At 36.4% G+C, this 19,889-nt stretch overlaps 1 protein-coding gene across 6 annotated transcripts; it reads right to left on the bottom strand.

The window, feature by feature from the left end:
• Nucleotides 1-5,337: 5,337 nt before the first annotated feature.
• LOC103717440 (UDP-N-acetylmuramoyl-L-alanyl-D-glutamate--2,6-diaminopimelate ligase MurE homolog, chloroplastic) lies at nucleotides 5,338-17,086 on the bottom strand. 6 transcript variants are annotated; one of them, XM_088718030.1, is made up of 7 exons: nucleotides 15,090-17,086; nucleotides 13,629-13,745; nucleotides 13,304-13,479; nucleotides 9,609-9,701; nucleotides 8,003-8,148; nucleotides 6,663-6,879; nucleotides 5,338-5,542 (listed from the first exon to the last, which is right to left on the bottom strand). In XM_088718030.1, exons 1-4 carry the CDS (start codon nucleotides 17,005-17,007, stop codon nucleotides 9,675-9,677), a joined length of 2,238 nt encoding a protein of 745 aa, XP_088574156.1. In that variant the 5' UTR covers nucleotides 17,008-17,086; the 3' UTR covers nucleotides 5,338-5,542; nucleotides 6,663-6,879; nucleotides 8,003-8,148; nucleotides 9,609-9,674. The 6 variants fall into 6 exon arrangements, with proteins under 6 accessions (XP_088574156.1, XP_088574155.1, XP_088574159.1 ...); XM_088718029.1 differs by lacking the exon at nucleotides 9,609-9,701 and having other exon boundaries at nucleotides 6,663-6,727; nucleotides 6,812-6,879; nucleotides 15,090-17,082; XM_088718031.1 differs by lacking the exon at nucleotides 5,338-5,542 and adding an exon at nucleotides 6,033-6,441.
• Between the last annotated feature and the right edge of the window lie 2,803 nt (nucleotides 17,087-19,889).

Genomic DNA, 19,889 nt, shown 5'->3' with positions numbered 1-19,889 from the left:
AAATAAAAAATAAAAAAAATAGAAAAGTTGTATTTCTAAAAAAATATGATTCCATAGTTTATAGAAAAAAATATTAAAGATTTAATTTTTATTATGAATATAATAGAAATTATATATAATTTTTCTAAAATAATAGATGACCAATCAAACATAAGCATTCTGAAAATCTGCCACTTTTTTATGGTCAACCAAATATACTAAAAGTACTTTCTCAGGCATTAGCTTTCTAAGAATCTACTTTTTAGATATCATATTTTTAGAAGGAAAAATGCTTCATGCGAACTAAACGAGCCCTATGAGAATCTTACACTCGACAACAACATGACGGCACGAGTTATATGCAAGGCCCAAATCGAACAATTGGTTGTAAAAAGATTAAGGTTAGTTTTGTGTTATAATAGCTAATAAAAAAAATGCCATGTAGATTTAGTTTTGTACGCTAATTCTCCAACCAAATAGCTAGAAGTTTTGAATTACAAATCCATAACATCTGTTATCAACGCCAGATCCAACACCATATGGGTCACTCACTGAGGGATACTCATCGCGTAAAACTCTAGATGAACAAATTATAAAATATGTGAATGAATAGTTACTAATCGATGAACCATGAATCAGCAGGTTTATTCATGATTATTTGGGGAAACAATTACCTAGGGAATGCAAGGTCACTACTTTAGCGGTGTACCCTCCAAAGTAGAATTTTTTTTAATTCAAATAACGTTACACCAAAAAACTTGGCGAGTAGATGTGTTGAATATTCATAATGAAACGAGTTTCACATTTGAAATATAGAGATTTGGGCGTACATATTTTTTTTTTATTTATAGAGAGTGCAGTTCAAGTTATTCTACCAAAATTTATTATATTATTTTTTCAATCAACCAAGGACTTTGTTTCAAGTCCCGTCTCATCTCAATTTAGGCTGCGTTCTTTTCAATCTAGTTCTAAAAAAAAAACCCTTTTCATCTATGGGAATTATTGAGTTGAGAGTTTTAATTATATTGTTCTAGAAATTTTGTTACAATAGTTGTTATACCATCAGATATATGCATTTGAAAAAATCTATTTTGTGGAGGGTGCTGCATGCGAGTACACATCATCGATACTCAACTACCTCCTTGTGCCATTGCAACCTCTACATACAAAATTATGGATGGCTCAAACATGTTTGAGGATTCACAAGTAGTGCACCATACATACTTATTTATAGCACTATTTATAAATTAACTTTATCCTATATACTCTCTCCTTAGTTACAGAAATAGTTTCCCCCTAATTTCTCAAAAATCTAGCATCTACTAAAACATCAAGCAACTAATGGTTACTTGTTTACTGAATTATTACTACAACTTGCAATATAAAGGTTAAAGAATGAATAACCACAAGTTATATGATAAATTGCTTTTTTCTTTCTTGCATCACTATACTTTTCTACTAAAAAATAAAAAATAGTAATAACTTTCTCAAAAATGAAAAATAACAAAATTATTCCTTTAAATATTTATAAAATTTATAATTAGTTTTTAAACTAATGAAGTTAAAAGTACCAAAATATCAATGTAGCAAAGTTTGTTGTAATTGGATCGCGTGACTTATGAATGTATCCCACCATCACTAAAATTGAAGGATGAGGAGTGTTTGGGAGAGTTTTTTTTTTATAATATAACTCACTATCTATGTACCATTTTATTAGAAAAATTATAGATAGATAGATAGTTGGAGAGAGAAAGGGGAATCCAAGTTTGCCTTTCCAACATCTTCAACTATGCATTGTTATTTCTACCAAAATTTATTATATTAGTTTTTTAATCAACCAAAGACTTTGTTTCAAGTCCCGTCTCATCTCAATTTAGGCTGCATTTTTTTCAATCTAGTTCTCAAAAGTAAAAAAGAAAAAAAAAAAAGAAAACCCTTTTCATTTGTGAGAACTATTGAGTTGAGAGTTATAATTATATTGCTCTAGAAATCTTGTTACAATAGTTGTTATACCATCAAAAATATGCATTTCAAAAAATCTATTTTGTAGAGTCTGTTGCATGCGAGTACACATCATCGATACTCAACTGCCTCCTTATGCCATTGCAACCTCTATATACAAAATTATGGATGGCTCAAACATGTTTGAGGATTTGTGAATAGTGCATCATACATACTTGTTTGTAGCACTATTTATAAATTAACTTTACCCTATATACTCTATCCTTGGTTGCGGAAGTAGTTTCCCTATAATTTCTCAAAAATCTAGCATCCACTAAAACATCAAGCAACCAATAGTTACTTGTTTACTGAATTATTACTACAACTTGCAATATAAAGGTTAAAGAACGAATAACCACAAGTTTAGAGATGTATGATAAATTGCTTTTTTCTTTCTTGCATCACTATACTCTTCTACTAAAAAAATAAAAAAAATAAAAAATAGTAATAGCTTTCTCAAAAATGAAAAATAATGAATTTATTCCTTTAAATATTTGTAAAATTTATAATTAGTTTTTAAACCAATGAAGTTAAAGGTACCAAAATATCAATGTAGCAAAGTTTGCTGTAATTGGATCGCGTGACCTGTGAATGTATCCCACCATCGCTAAAATTGAAGGATGAGGAGTGTTTGGGAGAGTATTTTTTTCTATAATATAACTCACTATCTACGTACCATTTTATTAGAAAAATTATAGATAGATAGATAGTTGGAGAGAGAAAGGAAAATCCAAGTTTGCCTTTCCAGCATCTTCGACTATGCATTGTTATTTCTACCAAAATTTATTATATTATTTTTTTAATCAACCAAGGACTTTGTTTCAAGTCCCGTCTCATCTCAATTTAGGCTGCATTTTTTTCAATCTAATTCTCAAAAAAAAAAGAAAAAAAAAAAGAAAACCTTTTTCATCTGTGAGAATTATTGAGTTGAGAGTTATAATTATATTGCTCTAGAAATCTTGTTCCAATAGTTGTTATACCATCAGATATATGCATTTCAAAAAATCTATTTTGGGGAGTCTGTTGCATGCGAGTACACAACATCCATACTCAACTACCTCCTTCTGCCATTGCGGCCTCTATATACAAAATTATGGATGGCTCAAACATGTTTGAGGATTTGCAAAAAGTGCATCATACATACTTGTTTATAGCACTATTTATAAATTAACTTTACCCTATATACTCTCTCCTTAGTTGCGAAATAGTTTTCCCCTAATTTCTCAAAAATCTAACATCCACTAAAATATCAAGCAACAAACGGTTCCTTGTTTACTGAATTATTATTACAACTTGCAATATAAAGGTTAAAGGACGAATAACCACAGGTTATACGATAAATTGCTTTTTTCTTTCTTGCATCACTATATTTTTCTACTAAAACATTAAAAAAAAAAGTAATAGCTTTCTCAAAAATAAAAAATAATGTAATTATTCTTTTAAATATTTATAAAATTTATAATTAGTTTTTAATCCATGAAGTTAAAAGTGCCGGCATATCAACGGAGCAAAGTTTGCTTTAATTGGATCGCGTGACCTATGAATGTATCCCACCACCGCTAGAATTGAAGGATGAGAGGTGTTTGGAAGAATATTTTTTTTTATAACATAACTAACTATCTATGTACTATTTTATTAGAAAAATTATAGTTAGATGGATAGAAAGTTGGAAAGAGAAAGGGAAATTCAAGTTTGCCTTTCCAACAACTTTCTGACAGCGCGTTGTTCGATTCTTGGGGCCCACTGCGGTCTCTTTCTCTCCCAAAAGTCTCGCTTGAACCTACCATGTATCTAGACTTGGAGCGTGCCCGGGCCCGGCCCGGCCCCACAACTCTATTGTTTATTTCTGCCCTTCGGACCATAAAACTAGTGGATCCCACTTGATGATCCATAAACCAACCAGGTTTGGCTTGTAAAAAGCTATATTTGTTTGTCTTATCGAGTGATTTCCTTTCGCGTGAAAAAGGAAAAGAAACAAAGGGTCATACGGGCTGCAGCATCTGTTCCCTTAATGCATATAGCTTGCACTAAGTCTCTGTAAACGAATGAGTAATTTGATGCAAAATTTCAAGTAAAAACAAGTGAGCAATACATGTGGATGCCCCTTATCTGTACTCCTATTCAGATTTGATGAGCACTCCTTGGATTTTTTCAATGGTCTATTTGGGTCAAGCAGTCTGATGTTGACAAGTCCAAGTCACCATCGAGCTCCATGCTACGGATGTATTAAATGGAGTTATAAATGATACTGACAATGCCTGCAGACACCGAGTTGGTGGTAAAGTAGTTCAACGCTGTAATTTTCAATTCAAGCTTAGATTCGGTCCAACCAAGTCCATAAATCAGTCTTAACCAATAATAAAGACGCTGGTCAAAGATGCCAGATTTGCTGGGTGAGTCGGCAATTTTTTTTTTTTTTTTTTTTTTGGGTGTTTGCAGCTCCTTGGAGGTTGAATGTCCAATAATAAAACGATCCATGTCATTAAACAAATAAATTTTGGGAGCTATCACTTCTTGAGTTGTGAGGGGGGCCGAAGGTCACTTAGCTTGTGACTTGTAATTTGAATCTATCATGGCAGGTAGGAATAAGCCCATCGCAGGATGGTCAAGAGAAGCTGTCTCTTTGACTGAAAGAATGGCCAGTCGGCAAATAGAAGGTGAGATACTACCGTCGACCTGCTAGACTTTGAAATTGTCGCTTTATTGCATATTTAAAGTGATTTTTATTATTTAAAGACTGATGTAAAGTATTTGTTACCTTGCAAGGCCAAGTCTTGAGTAGCTTCGAAAGCTATTGGAGAGCAATAAAACAAGTTTTTATATTTTTAGTCTTTGAAAAGAACAATAGATACATTGTCACAAGTCCTGAGTAGCTGAGAAAGCCATTGGGGAGAAATATAAAACAAGTTTTCATATATTTAGTCAATGAAAATTATATTATGTATAAATATAATGTTATTCCTCACATGATCATTACTTTTGTTTTGACACGCAACCCCAAGTCCTTTTTTTTTTATGGTAAAAACAGCAATTTATATAGCTATAATGTAAATACATTCTGCCAAAACACCAGTAGCACTTATAGAGCCACCATAATAACGGATGAACACAACTTAAATTACATGCAGCTATATAGCTCAAGGGGAATGAGCTACTTAGCACTGAGGAATGCCTGTGCCACACGATAAAAATATGCTACTACTTCATGAGCACCTGGAAAAAATGCAGTATTTATATGAAAGATGAAAAAAGATTTATCTTCTGATTCAAATTTTGAAGAAAATGCCATAAAAAAAGATGCACATCTACTACCCAGATGCAAAACATTATGATAAATACCAGAGCCTCATCGCATCCTTGGATAATATGGCTTTACATTAATACAAAACGCAAGCCTTATTTCATTTAGACAGGATCAGCAGAATGAACCAAACAATGATACAGCATACACTGGGAAACATCACTTACATGAAATTACAAATAAATGTACAGGCCATCAATAGACTTTTGATAGCAGAGTTGGAGCGGCATGAAGATGCAAAATTGGTCATCATTGGAACATCTGTAAATTAAAAATTATAAAGAAACATTGAGATCAGCATATCTAACAATTAGTCAATTCAATATAATAGCATGGGAAGAACTACTGAAAGAAATAGTAGTAGAGGCAATTGATCAAATTATTAGCATTTCAGTCCAATTGGTGAGGTTCAGAGGTTGGGAAGAAATAAGCAAATAGAATTACAACCTGGTGAAAATGGAGGCGAAGATTTTGAATCTAGTACTGGACTATGCAGCCGTACAGAGGGCGCAGCAACCAGATACGCAGAGTTTGTATCAAATGCAAAGAAATGATAACAGTTTTCGAATGTGTTACCCAACTAGGATCAAAAAGTGGAGGCCTGATGGTAAGCCTTGAAAGCAGCATTAACCTCCCATATCTTGGTGGTATGAGGTTTAAAATAATGTTTAAGTAACGGTTATTAACTGAATAATTTTTAACCTTCTTTTCGTGTCACTTCATGAGTCATTAAATGGCATGGTTGCTAAAATGATCCCAAGGCTTATACCTTGACTAAAAGATGCTGACATTTATGACAACTGAAACGAATTGTGATATCATATTATAATTGTGGTGTTACATGCTGCTTGGCTAAGATCAGCAGCTGCTTTAACAGACCAGGTGAACTCAGACCATCATTTTAGCTCGAACTATTTGTCAGAAAACTTTGATTCATCGGTGTCCATTTACATGCTATACCAAAAAACAAGCATCATAAGTAGCATCAGCAAAATTCAGATATGGACCAGAGGCTCAAACAAACAGAGTGAGAAGATTCTTCGACTGTTGGACCAGGAGAAACTGCACTAGCACGAGATCACTGGGTATTGTTACTTGGATCTGATCAGGATTAGAAGAAAGCTTGGCTAATAATGTGAGATGGAAATTGAACCATCCTCCTGGTAGCATTAAGAGATTTAGTATAAACCCAAAAAGACTGGGTCATGCCCATGAAAATAGGCTAACCATATCAATCAAGTAAAATCAATTTTTTTAAGTCACTTCTCTTTTATTTTTAGTTTTTAACGACTACAACATTTCCTTATTTACCTGCTCTTGAGAAGGAGGAGAAGAGGCTGGGGGTAGGGGCAGAGAAGAGGAATAGTTACTTAGAAAATACCTGGTAGTCCCCCGGCTAGATAGCTCAACGTTAATCATGTACATTGGCAGAGTGCCTTCATCAGCCTGCTATTTTACTTGCTTGATAATTAGAATGCTACCAGCTTATCATTCCAGAAGCACTAACAGACAGGGCTACCGAAGTCTTACTGCTGAAATGCAAATATGTACCAAGGTCCAATATCTTCTAGAGGAAACACTAGTGACTCTCTGGTAGCCTGCGGCAGATGTAAGAAATAAGACAAACTTCAGACAGTCAATTCATTTAGTTCAATAGATAATATGATAACAACAACCGGAACTTGATGCGAGTAGGAACTTTGAATTTTTGAATGTTTCAGTACTACATCTTTGTTAACAATAAGGTTATGAAGAAATGAAACTTCCTGCAGTTCCTATATGAAAAATGAAACAACATATGGCAATCAGACAAGAATCCTTCAGGAAGGTTCTACATCGTATTCCTGTTTTGAGCCACTTTTATGAAGACTAGGTTACTGTATTGTCAATCAAAGCATGTTTGCTAAGAGATTCAACTGATGTATAACTTTTCTTGAATTAGCATGCATCACATAAATATTTATAATTTAACTGGCATGCAGCACATAAATTTTCAAACATTTCCTCTGCCCGTCATGTACTAAATGTGCTTGCACTGATTGTGTGGTTGGGCAGGTGCTTTAGAATTTATTTGTGATGTGTAAGCATTATTTTGAGCCCATAAACTGAGTTTAATAGGCATTGTAATGGGAACAGGAGAATGTGATTGTAAAATTCACACCTGATTTTAAATATTCACCAAAACAGTGTAAGTGAAGCAGAAAGCAAAAAGCGCATGTGCGTGCGCGCGCGCGCACGAGAGAGAAGAACACAGCAAAGCTTTTGTAACAAAACTCCATTCAACATAAGCATAAATAACCAAATAAGATTAGATCGACAGATCCAAGAGAACCACAAAAGCAAAAAAACTGTTTGACAAAACATGAATAGAATTTAAAGAAAAATCATGCAATACAATTTGCTTAGAAAATAAGTGTTTCTCACTTCCATTTTCTCTTTCTATTATATGATAACTCTCAGACAACATGTTCAACTAACAACCATGAAAAAGAAAATCAAGTTGAGCTGACCAATTGCAGATTGAACATTAAATTTTGAAGCACAGATATTGTTATTGTCAAGAAAAGCTACTTCAATTGTTAATGAATTGTTAACAAGCAGAAACTTTAAACAGGAGATAGAATGAATCCATACATCTATGAATTTGAAAGAACTTCGTGAAAGTAGAGACCCATGGAAAGATCACAATGAAGGCTTCATATGCAAAGATATATTTCTTACCGCCACGGGAATTCACTTGTGTCTATTCCTGCTCGATGTAGTTCATCAACATAATGCAATGCTTCTCTACACTCTTCTCTATCATCAAAAAAATCCTTCTTATCACCTTCAATTTGATATGTTTCATGGCCTTTGCCTGCAACAACCTGAAGCGTGCATTCTTGTAAGATCAGGTGACAATCATGCAGGACACATATGAAAAACAGCTTAGTGAATGTTTTGGAAAATAGATGTTTGAATTAGAAAAAAAAAATGTAGAGAGTGGTAAAACTGATTACTATTGCAGAAGTTTTGAAAAAAAGAAAAAGAAAGAAAGAAAGACAAATTTGCACAAAAGAAAAGCATCTGAGGAAGCATCTAATACTTACCACACTGCAAAACACATTTATTTGAAAGGAGCAGCAAAGCAAGCCTGTCTCAGTGACAAAGCTAACTTTCACTGTATTTATTAAACTTAATAACTCATGTTTTGTTCCTTAAGTGCCAACGTTAAGACTATGACTTTTGTTTCCATATTTCATTTCATTTGATTTCAATTTTTCAATTTTCTGAGAAAAGGCTTTTCTCCAGATTCCCAGATTTAATTGCACTAATGGTGCAGGAATGAAACAGAAGTTATATTCACCATAATAAGATCCAGATGTTTCTCTTATATCCATGAATAGCAATCAAAATGGTTTATTTGTGTGTTGAGCTGATTATCTTTTATTAACTAACCATGTTGACCCCAAAATTCAAGCTATGAGGGAATGGACAAACAATGTATATTCTAACTCAACACCTTCCAAAAACCAATAAAAAAAGAAAGAAAGGAAAAACTACCCCGAGACAATGTACAACCAAGACTACAAACATGCAAACATGCATGGATAAACAAGTCAAGGCAACAATTGAAATGAATTATGATGACAACTGGGAGAACTAAATAACTCACCTGACATGAATTAAAAAAACTACTGACCTTTTTATCAAAAAAAATTAAATATTAAACTAGACGGGATTTGGACTCATGAGCTTCAGCAACCTAAGCTCTGATATCATGTTAATTTGTCACTTTGACTCCAGAAGTTTAACCGCTAGGGAATGGATCAACGATGTCTACCTGGCTTAACAGCACTTCTCAAGAGGTCTCTCTAAGAAGTGCTCTATGAAATAGTACACATATTAGAACTATCAATAATTGAAAGCTAATTAGTTATCATTATGCATCCATATGATGCTAGAGGCTTACATATTATACTTATCATGATATCTATTAAGACCACTCGTTGGTATGACCAGTTCTTCTCTGCAATCCTGCTAAGCAACCCAAGCCCACCAAAAGTAAACAGGTTTGGGGGTGAGGGCATTGCATAAGGAGATTGGGCTTGGGTTACTTCAGACCAACTTGATTATAGATGGATCAGACTCAGGTTTGGTCACCAGACATGATGGGTTACTACCGACTGAACAAACCCTTGAAACCCAACACTAGTCCCCTAAGATAGTGGTAATAGTGTGACGGGCCATGGCCTGGTCAAGGCTTGGTTTGGGTGTTTCAGAAATATCATGATTGATGGTTAAGAAGAGAAAATAAAATACTAAAGAAAAAGGTGGAGCAAAAAACCTGTTAAGGATTCATCATGTTTCCTTCTCCACTTTATCCCCCCTCTCTTTCACTTTACATTGATGCTCAACCATCGATCTCCTCTTCTTGGTCCTATTTCATATTCACTTTTCAAGAGACACAACTAACAAGCAAAGCGCTAATTGAGTTGGTGAGTTAGGCACAAGATTATATAAAATAAATGGGCCTGGTATAGGCTTGTTCTTTTCAATCTGATTATAAACAGGTTGTGTATAGGTTAAAGAATTTTTAGCCTAACATGAACATGGCATGACCCTAACGACTGCCACTCCTAGTTATGAGTTTGATTTGAAACTACAGATAGTCTTCTTTCTAATCGCTGATATATGAGTGCTCATTATCTTGATTACTCAAAAATTAAAGAAGATGTAGGGAAGCATATTATTTTTTTAAGGCTCAACAAAAAGATTCATTTACTCTAAGCACAATGTGCTATCTTGGTCTTAATGGTTGTACCAGCACTCAATACCTGGAGACAAGTAATTACACAGTCTGGAGTAGATAAGCTAAATTCCTGACTAGGTCATGTCAGGTTGAAATTTGTATGCACTGTGTCCCAGAAAATGCATCAATGCATGACCAATAGCAATGCAGAAAGAAAATGAGAGATTTCATCAAACAGATTGGCAGTCCAAAAAACTGAATAAGCTGATATTCCAGACAACAGCAAAATAATCATCTCTTGCATAATAATATAAGATGATTAAAATTCTTAAGCACAAGGAGTCAATGGAGCACCTTATGCATTCCATCAAACCTTACATAATCTCCAATGATCCTCAACTGCCCAATACAAAGACTGGAGGTCAGGAATGACGACCTTGCCTTTAGAAGGCAATTTGAGAAAAATAATCACTTTGTGTACTTCTACGTGGAAGAACTCCAACATGAAGGCATGTCTCATGTCCTTGTACAAAATCAGAAGTTTGAAGCTGACAAGAGTAACTCTATAGCACAGAAAGGGGAAAATAGTTTATTTATTTGCCAAAGATGCTTCCATGCATACAGAGGCTGCAGACAATAGATCTATGCAAACAAACCCTTCCGCTAGTCTCATTTGAAGTCTTTAATGAGGCCTCACAACAATTTGAAGCTCCTGAATGTCCTAAGGCATGTTGAAACACTTTCGGGGCTAAATTGTAAAATCATACATCTGACCTGACTCTGTAGCCACCAAAAGGGTGGGAGGCCCCAAGCACCAGCCCTCTTCAATTTATCTTTTCTTGATACTTCTTCCAATATAAAGTGGGAAAGCTTGAGTAAAGTAATATACACATGCCCTTCCTCCTTCCACATGCCTAAAATTCTGCAATGAAATGCCCTAAATTCCCTATGCACGAGACATGAACTCAGCAAAGACATGATCCTAGATCCCTTGTTGCCATGTGTCACTTCCTCAATGTGGCATAAAATTAAATGGCCACATGGTGTAAAATTACATTGCCGCATTTCCCACTTACTCATGTACAACCACCCATCCACCTAGCATAAAACAGAATTTCCCTGTGTCATGTTAAAGAGTTTAGAAGTACTTAGATTTCTGACATGGAACCACCCTTGCAACATGGCCATGGTCAGAATCAGGAGTCAGAAGTCATAACTACCTAGGCAAGTTTATATTCTAAAAATTGTTGAGTATTAGCTTGGTTATGAGTCTTTGGTCAAGTCATATTTAGTTAAAAGAATCATATTAAGAGTCCTGGGATCCTCACAGATAATTTAAGAATGATTTTTAGGACTTATTAACATGCTTTCCTAGTTATTTTTGGATTTTTGAGCATAGCTCTATGTGGAAGCATGAACTTTGAAGTTTGAGAGGATTATGTCTAATTTTTCAAAGCATTTTCTTGGTGAACTTCACATATGCTTTCTCTTATTCCTTCCCTTTGAGATTCTTCTTCTCTATAACATCTTGCCATGCATTAGATGTGCTACAGTGCTCAACAAGTTTGTGGCAATTCATTACTCCTCTCACTACTTCTGTTTATATCCTTAGGCCCCATTTGGGATTGCTATTGGTAGTAGAGCAATAGAGCTTCTAGAGCTTTTAGAAGTAGAGCTTTCAAAAAGTAGAAATTTTGGAGGTAGAGTTTTTATTAAAAGCTATTTGTTGTTTGATAACTATATTTTTAAAGTACTGTGAAACTTTAACATATGTTTAGTAACCAAAATGAGAAAGTGCTTTTGGTATAACAAAATGACAATAAAGGATACTGCATAGTATTGCATAGTAGAATATAATACAACATAATATTATACATTATTATATATTAAAAATAATTATTTTATATAATATTATTATAATATAGTGTAACATAATATTGAATACTACAGCATAATAATATAATATAATATGATATGATATAGTAATGTATTATTAATAGTACAATATTACTACAATGTAATATAATATTATTATAATTATAACATAATATATATATAATATAATATAATAATATTGTAATCTAATACAGCAATATAATATAATGGATTAGAATCTAATCTAATAATAGATTATATTATATTATTATTAAATATTATTATATATACATAATAATAATATAATATTATTATAATATGATCATATAATAGAATATAATATAATCTAATAATTGCTACAACTAATCCTATATTACAATATTATTATAATAATAATATCGTACATTATCATAATATAACTATTATTGGAATAATAATAATATAAAATTATGATTGTAATAATATATATATGTCCATATATACATATATATCCATATATGTATATATATGTGTGTGTGTGTGTATATTTATATATATATATATATATGGACATATATATATGTGTGTGTGTAACTATATGGACATATATATATATATGTGTGTATGTGTATATATATGGACATATATATATATGTGTGTGTGTGTATATACATATGTGTGTATATATATATATATGGATATATAACAAACACATATGTGCACACACGCACACACACACACACATATACGCATGACCCAGCTGCTTTTTCCTTTAAAATCCAAGAAGCACACAACCAATTAACATTGCTGCCACTTATTCACTTTTACATCACCAACGTAAGCTCTTCATGTGAAGCAGTAGAATCAGTATCAGTAACTATTGAAGTTCAAAGTTCTATAGACATCTAGGATCTTACCTATGAGATTATTCAAGTTGCACTAAATAACTTCTCATATTACACTCAGACTTAATTTTACCCTGGAAGTAGTTTCTATATCATTGTTCAAACTATAAATCTTAAAGGCATGTTGTAATATTATATCAGGTAGATGGATATGCATATTGATAGACAAGCTTGAAGAATTTAAATACATGTTCATACCTAAGTACAACACAAAAAATTTACAATTTTGCATAAATATATGATCATGATGCATGATGGATTTTTATAAAAACAATGTAATAAATAACCAAGATGACTACCTCAGTGAAGCGAGAAAGAATTTGAAAAAGCTTGCATCAAGGAGATGGGAATGAAGGGAAGAATGTATAAAATTGATCCCTGATAGGCAGGTAGGTTAAGTTTCTGGAATATGGTTATTAATAATTTTTTCAATAAATGTTTTATATAAAAGTGTTGATTGCTTCTGGCTTCGTTATTTTCAGGTAAAATTGGAGAAGAAAATAACTTAAAGGATGGGCATGCTGAACTTACAACTATATCACCTTCCTCACCCATTGCAACAGCAGCCCTTACAGCTACTCTTCTGATGTCATGTAAGAAAAGCCTGTGGCCATTTGGGAGGGGCGGGTAGTAATCATTTTCACCATATTTTAAATAATCTTGCATGGTCCATCCAACACCAGCCAACATGTCATCTAAGATATCCACTGGTCAAAAGAAAGCAAGGTGCAGACATTAACACTCAAACTAAAGTTGGTCATAAAATCAACAATTTACAAACAGTTCCTTTTTTTAGGAAATACATAGACAGATCTCGTTAAATTCAGATTTTCAGCTTGCAGTCTAAGATACTTACACGGATCTTCATTCCTTGGATTGTCAGATGTCAACATAACCACATCACTTTTGTCTGTCGCAATTTTTGTCATTAAGGGTCTCTTTCCTCTTTCACTTTCACCGCAACATCCAAAGACTGTACATTGTGCATCAGTGAGCAGATAAGTTTTTATTAACATAATACAAGGTTCCACTAAAATATTACCAATTTTTAGTCCACAGTAATGTTCAATGTGATTTCAAGACTTTTAGCCACTACATGCTATCCCTAAAAAAGATATATCTCAATGATTTCAGCCCTTTATTTTCTATAAAAACCTGGCTTGATGAATCTCACATGATGCAATCAAATTTATTTTGCCCTTTAATGGATGGACCATTCAGATACATGTTTCAGACTCTTATAAGTTCTAGAGATCCCCATGAATTTCCCAGTCAATTCCCTGCTATGCTTTCAGAAATTTTATTGTAATCTTTCTATCTTTCTTTTAGGCATCATGTGCTCAACTAGAACATCAGCTATGAGCAGTATTTACCTTTCTCTTCTTTCTTTTAGCTATTTTTTTTTCTTCATGAGTATTTTGCACTTAACGTTTACTACTAATATTCCTAAATCACCACATTGATTGGAGTAGTACTTGTCCCATTGACAACAAAGAACATTCACAAATCACAACAACTGTCCCCACTTTCATCCAGTTTAACAAAAGACACTAGAATTGTTAAAGGAGCTTTGAGTAGATTTGGAAGCATATTTCCAAATTTTCTCTTCAGGCTCTTAGCTGCAGCATCAATCCATCTGTGGTGAATGGCGGAAATCGGAAAGATGAAGTTGGATGAACTTATGTTTGATGTTTCTTTTTAAGAAATACCAATGAACATCATATAACACTAAGTATGGTATGTAATTTATCCATGTTTTGTTTAGAGATCATCCACAAAATAACCTCCATCTTACATTTTAGTATTGAAATTGCATGCATGTATACACCTTAAAACTCTTTGAAATGTGGTACAAACTAGATTGAATCTACTACTCTTTACTTTGACATGGATCAAGTGATGTATCCACTTTTAATGTCAACTTTGAAATTTGCATACTCATTCTAGCTTTTTTCTTGAGCGAAACAGTTGGAGGTCCACCACATCATTTCATTGAGTAATGAAATGGAGATACAAGGGTCGGGGTCAGAAGCACCTATACTCATTCTAACTCTTTGAAATTTACAAGGTCACCCATATTTGACAAGAAACAGTTTGGATCACAGGATGATGATGATGATCTCTTCTCAAAAAAGATAGGACGATGATGGCGGTTGCTCTTTAACAGATTTTTTTTTTTAGGGTATATTTCTCAAAAGTTAAAAGAAGCATTTCAATCACACTCTAGTTGCCAACTCCATGCATTAACATGAAGTGGGAAAATTAATAAAATGAGTCTGAAAAATGCTTGAAATAACAATGCAGAGAAACACCATACCAGTAATAATTCTCCCAGGGCCTAGCTCTCTTGCAGTATCTAGAAGTCTAGATAGAGCATCAGGTGTCCGAGCATCGTCCACAATTACAGCAAATGCTTGCTCCTCATCTATAAGCTCAAACCTACCTGGAACCGCATCCACCTCTTCAATCCCCATCACAATGTTCTCCAATGGTGCCCCAACTGCAATTCCAACAGCGACAGCTGCGAGAATGTTATATATATTGTGCTTCCCAAGCAACCCCGATGAAATCTCCAGTATCCCCTGAGGTGTCTGGACCAAAACTTGTGTCTCAAACATTGAAAGCTCAAACTTTAAAGCATGCACATTGGCATTCTTGTTCTCCATTGCAAAAGTCACAACAGGAACATCTGGATTCCCCTGTGCAATAAAGTATGGTGCATTTGGATCATCAATGTTTACTACTTTCCGGTGCCGCTCTGGATCAACCATCCTCGCAAACAGCTTGCCCTTGCTATTCCTGTACTCCTCCTCACTCCCATGGAAGTCAAGGTGGTCCCTTGTAAGGTTTGTAAAGACAGCAATATCGAAGTCAATCTCATCGCACCTCCCCAGCGCCAACCCATGAGAGGAAGCCTCCACGACAGCTGCCTCAGTTCCATTGTGGACCATCTGTGCCATCAGTTTCTGGACTGCTACTGCATCAGGGGTCGTGTCTGGAGCTTCCAACTTGTAGTCCCCCTGCACGTAGTACCCCAAGGTGCCCAGCATCCCAGTCCTCAACCCCATTGCCTCATACATGGCTTTGATCAAGTGAGCCGTCGTGGTCTTGCCATCAGTTCCGGTGACACCAATCACTGACATGCTCCTCGATGGATGCCTGTAAAAGGACGCAGCAAGGACGGGAAGCACCAAATCGGTGTCCTCCACAATGACAAGAGCCTTGCAGCCCAGTGTCTCATCTATATTGATCTCCTTATTAGCCACCACTGCGACAGCTCCTCGCTTATCAGCCTCAGTGAGAGTGTCAAGCCCATCACTCTTGGTGGAACCGTTGCAGCAGACAAAAAGGTCCCCGGCAGTGGCCTCCCTCGAATCATGCTGAATTCCGGTGATCAAGACCTCCAAATCGCCGTACACCGACACCGGCACGACCCTGCTATCATCCAGAAGCTCGGCCAGCGTCATTTTGAACTTGGGCTCCACAATCCGATTCGGGGACTTGCCAAATGCATCCACATCGAGGTCGAATTCCGGAGGCAATGGCGCTCCGTTCGATCCCGAGCCACGCGCGGCAGAGGCATCGTCCTCCTCTTGGTCGAGCAATTTGGTGGGATTCTCCTCAACGGGCTCGTCCTCGGAGATGACGGTGAGACCCTGGAGCTCGCCGATCTCCTCGAGGTCCACAACCTCCTCAGATGTGAGCTCGTCGAGTCCCTCCACGGTCTCCGAAGGCGGCTCCTTTTTGGGGGGATTGGGCTCGAGAAGGCCCTGGCGGACGAACTCCTGGCGCTTCAGGGCGACGGCGCGGTCGATGTCGCCGAAGAGGTCGTCGCCGGAGGAGGTGGGATCTCCGGCGTTGGCGGCGTCGGCGGCGGGGGTTTCGGGAGGGTCTTGTTCGTTGGCTAGGGCGGAGAGGAAGAGGGCTTGGTCCTTCTTGAACTGCTCATCCTGGCGGCGGCGGGCTCGGTCGACCTGGCTCTCGAATTGTTGGAGGCGGGAGACGCCATGGGAGGTGTCTTCGGGGGCCTCCGGGGGGTCGTCGTCGGAGGGAGAGGAGTGGAATTTGCCGTCGGGGCCGATGGCAGAGGCGGGGAGGAGAAGGAGGGGGCGGCGGCGTAGGGAGAGGAGGAGATGGTGGGGAGCGAGAGAGCGAGAGAAGAGCAGAGGGCGAGAGGGAGAGGGAGAAGAGTGGGGGAAGGAGAAGGAGGCGAGGGAGGGAGAAGGGAGAGCCATGAGAGAGAGATGGGAAGGGGTTTAAGGCCCAGGATGTGAGGGTTTAAGCCTTTGTGGATGAGAAGAGCGTGCGCATAACGGAACGATTCAATACATATGGCGTTATTCTATTATAACGGATCTACCAAACCTGCCATTATAACAGTCACAAAGATGGCTTGTTTATCTCAAAGCTATGTTAAATTTAGAGGTATATTCTGCTCGAGTTTGCTGCTCTTTTTTTTTTTTTTTTTTTCCTAAAACAAAAGGGAAGGGGGGGGGGGGGGGGGGGGGGGGGGGGGACAAGCCCAACCCCGCATAGTAGCCCCCACTGGGCCCCCCACCCCGCCAGGAGAATGTTCGATGCGGGCAAACCGGGTCGTGTGTTGGGCACGCCGACCTATTTTACTTATACCCTCCCCACCCGTGAGCCGGCTCGGTTACCCAACCCGACCCTCCGTGTGAGTACGTCACACCTGGCACCACCCATTATATTGTTAGGAAAAATTTAAATGCGCACGCGGCCCGAAATTTGGCCGCGTGCGCGTTTAAGAGGGAAAACAAAAAGGTAACGCCCAGCGGGCGTTACGCGTTTGGTTTCGGAAACAACCGGGGATTTTCAAAGAAGGAATTAAATGCGCACGCGGCCGGTGCCGGGCCGCGTGCGCGTTTGAGAAATAAAACGGGCATGCCCGTTTGAATTGGAAACGCCCAACGGGCGTTTTTGGTTTAAATGGAAACATGCCAGCGGACAGGCGCACGTTGCCCACGTTCGCGTGAAGAGCGCGGACGCGTCCGCGGAAGGCGCGGACGCGTCCGCCAAAAAGACCATTTTGCCCCTGCGTAAAACCCCTATATATACCCCTATTTCATCTCTTTTGATACACGAAAAATTTCAGAAAAATAGTGCAAAAATTCTGAAAAAATTCTTCTCCCTCTTAGCCACTTCCAAATTTTATTTTACATTTTTTATTCAGTTTATTTAGTTCTTTTCATTCCGTTCTTTGCTGGATCTGCAAGTCCGATTGGGTTCGCTTTGACTTCTTCCGAGACGTGCCGAAGAAGAGGTTGTAGGGTCGTCGTATCTCCGAGAAGGATTGCTGGGTGACCCGTACGTGGGGGCAAATACTTCTTTGGGACAACGTCTACGCGCTTCGACCTGCTTTCAATCAGGCTACTTTCTTCTACCTTTATTTTTAATTTAATATTAGTAGATTGGTAGGATTTGAAATTCTATGATATAAACTTATTAAATGCATAGATTTACTTTTTGCTAGAATAGATTTATTTTGTATTAAAATAGAATTATTTGGATGCCGAATGATATGCATGTATATTATTTCCTTTAAGATTTTTTTATTAATTGAATTTATAGATTTATTTATTTAGTTAGGAGATATATTGCTAACAATCCAAAGAAGTATTTATTTTTGTTAGTAATATATAATTAATTAAATTCTTTATTGCAATTGTGGCATATTAGATTTTAATTGCAATAATTGTTTTTGCTAGCACATCATCAATAATAAATTATTCTAAAGAGTTAATAATTTGGTTAACCTCCAAGAGGTTTATTATACCTCCATTTGGACTTCTCAAGGAGTAATTTCCAGATCCCATTCAAACGGGAAATTCGGAAATTGGTTGATACATAATAGTTAATCTATTGAATTGACTTATTAGATCTCAATAAATTATTCTAATAAAGGAATAAATATTTTAATTCGCTGAATTGACATTTTAGATCTTAATTACAATAATTGATTTGCCATAAAATTAGTAATCAATTATTTCAATAAGGCAATAATTCAAATCTAACATATAATTCATTAAATTGATATTTTAGATCTCAATTAAAATAATTGATTTGCTACTACTAAATTAGTAATCAATCATTGCTAATTCGAAAAATTCAAACGGAAAATTTTGAAATTAGTTAATCCACAATATCTAATTTAAATTTGCATTTAGGTTATTTTAAATATTGAATTTGTGTGATTTCTAGTGATTATATCCACTAACTAATAGTGTCTAAGAAAAGCTTGTCAAAAAGGCATACGTGCCTAAGAAAGGCTGGTACTTAAGTGAGCCTAGTGCTCCACCACCGATCTGGAGCTGATCTGGCTATTAGTTTTTTGGATATATCAATTAGACATCCAAAGTTCAATATAAATATTACTGTAATCTTTTGACATAGATTTTTTGATTTCAATCAGGTTTCTGTCACTATTCTGTAACCCTGATCCTATGGCCTCAAACACTAGTGACCATCTTAGTGCCAAACCTGAAAAATTTGATGGCCATAACTTTAGGAGGTGGCAGAACCAAATGCGGTTCTGGCTCACCACATTAGGGTTAATCTCAGCCATAGGTGAAAGTACGATCGAAGTTGATAACGGGTCCAACCCAACTACCTCTTCCAACACTGAACATTCTGCCTCCACTAGCACACCCTCTAGGACACCTGATGAGATAGATTATCATTGTATCCATAGAATTCTAGGTGCTCTTTCTGAGAGGCTGTATGATATCTATTACACAGCCAAGAGTGCCAAAGAACTCTGGGACACCCTAGATAGCAAATATGGTCTTGATGATGCTGGGGTAAAGAGGTTCAAGGCCTCCGATTTCAATAAGTTTAGGATGGTGGACTCAAAGCCTATGAATGACCAAATTCATGAATTTGAAACCCTGATCCACCAGCTTAGGGCTAATGGAACCAATTTGGATGAATCATTCCAGGTAGCCTGTTTGATAGATAAACTACCTACTTCCTGGTCTGATTTTGCTAAGACCCTGAGCCATACCCAAGGAATTCTCACCCTAACCCAAGTCTTAAACTCCATTAGGATTGAAGAGCAGCATAGGCTCAGAAATAATACCTCTACTGGATCTAAAAATAA

Source organism: Phoenix dactylifera, chromosome 3 (genome assembly GCF_051530095.1).
Source record: "Phoenix dactylifera cultivar Ajwa chromosome 3, Ajwa_hap1_PhDact_Kaust_v1.1, whole genome shotgun sequence".
In the NCBI taxonomy this organism is placed as follows: Eukaryota; Viridiplantae; Streptophyta; class Magnoliopsida; order Arecales; family Arecaceae; genus Phoenix; species Phoenix dactylifera.
This window is presented reverse-complemented; position numbering and strand designations above follow the sequence as displayed.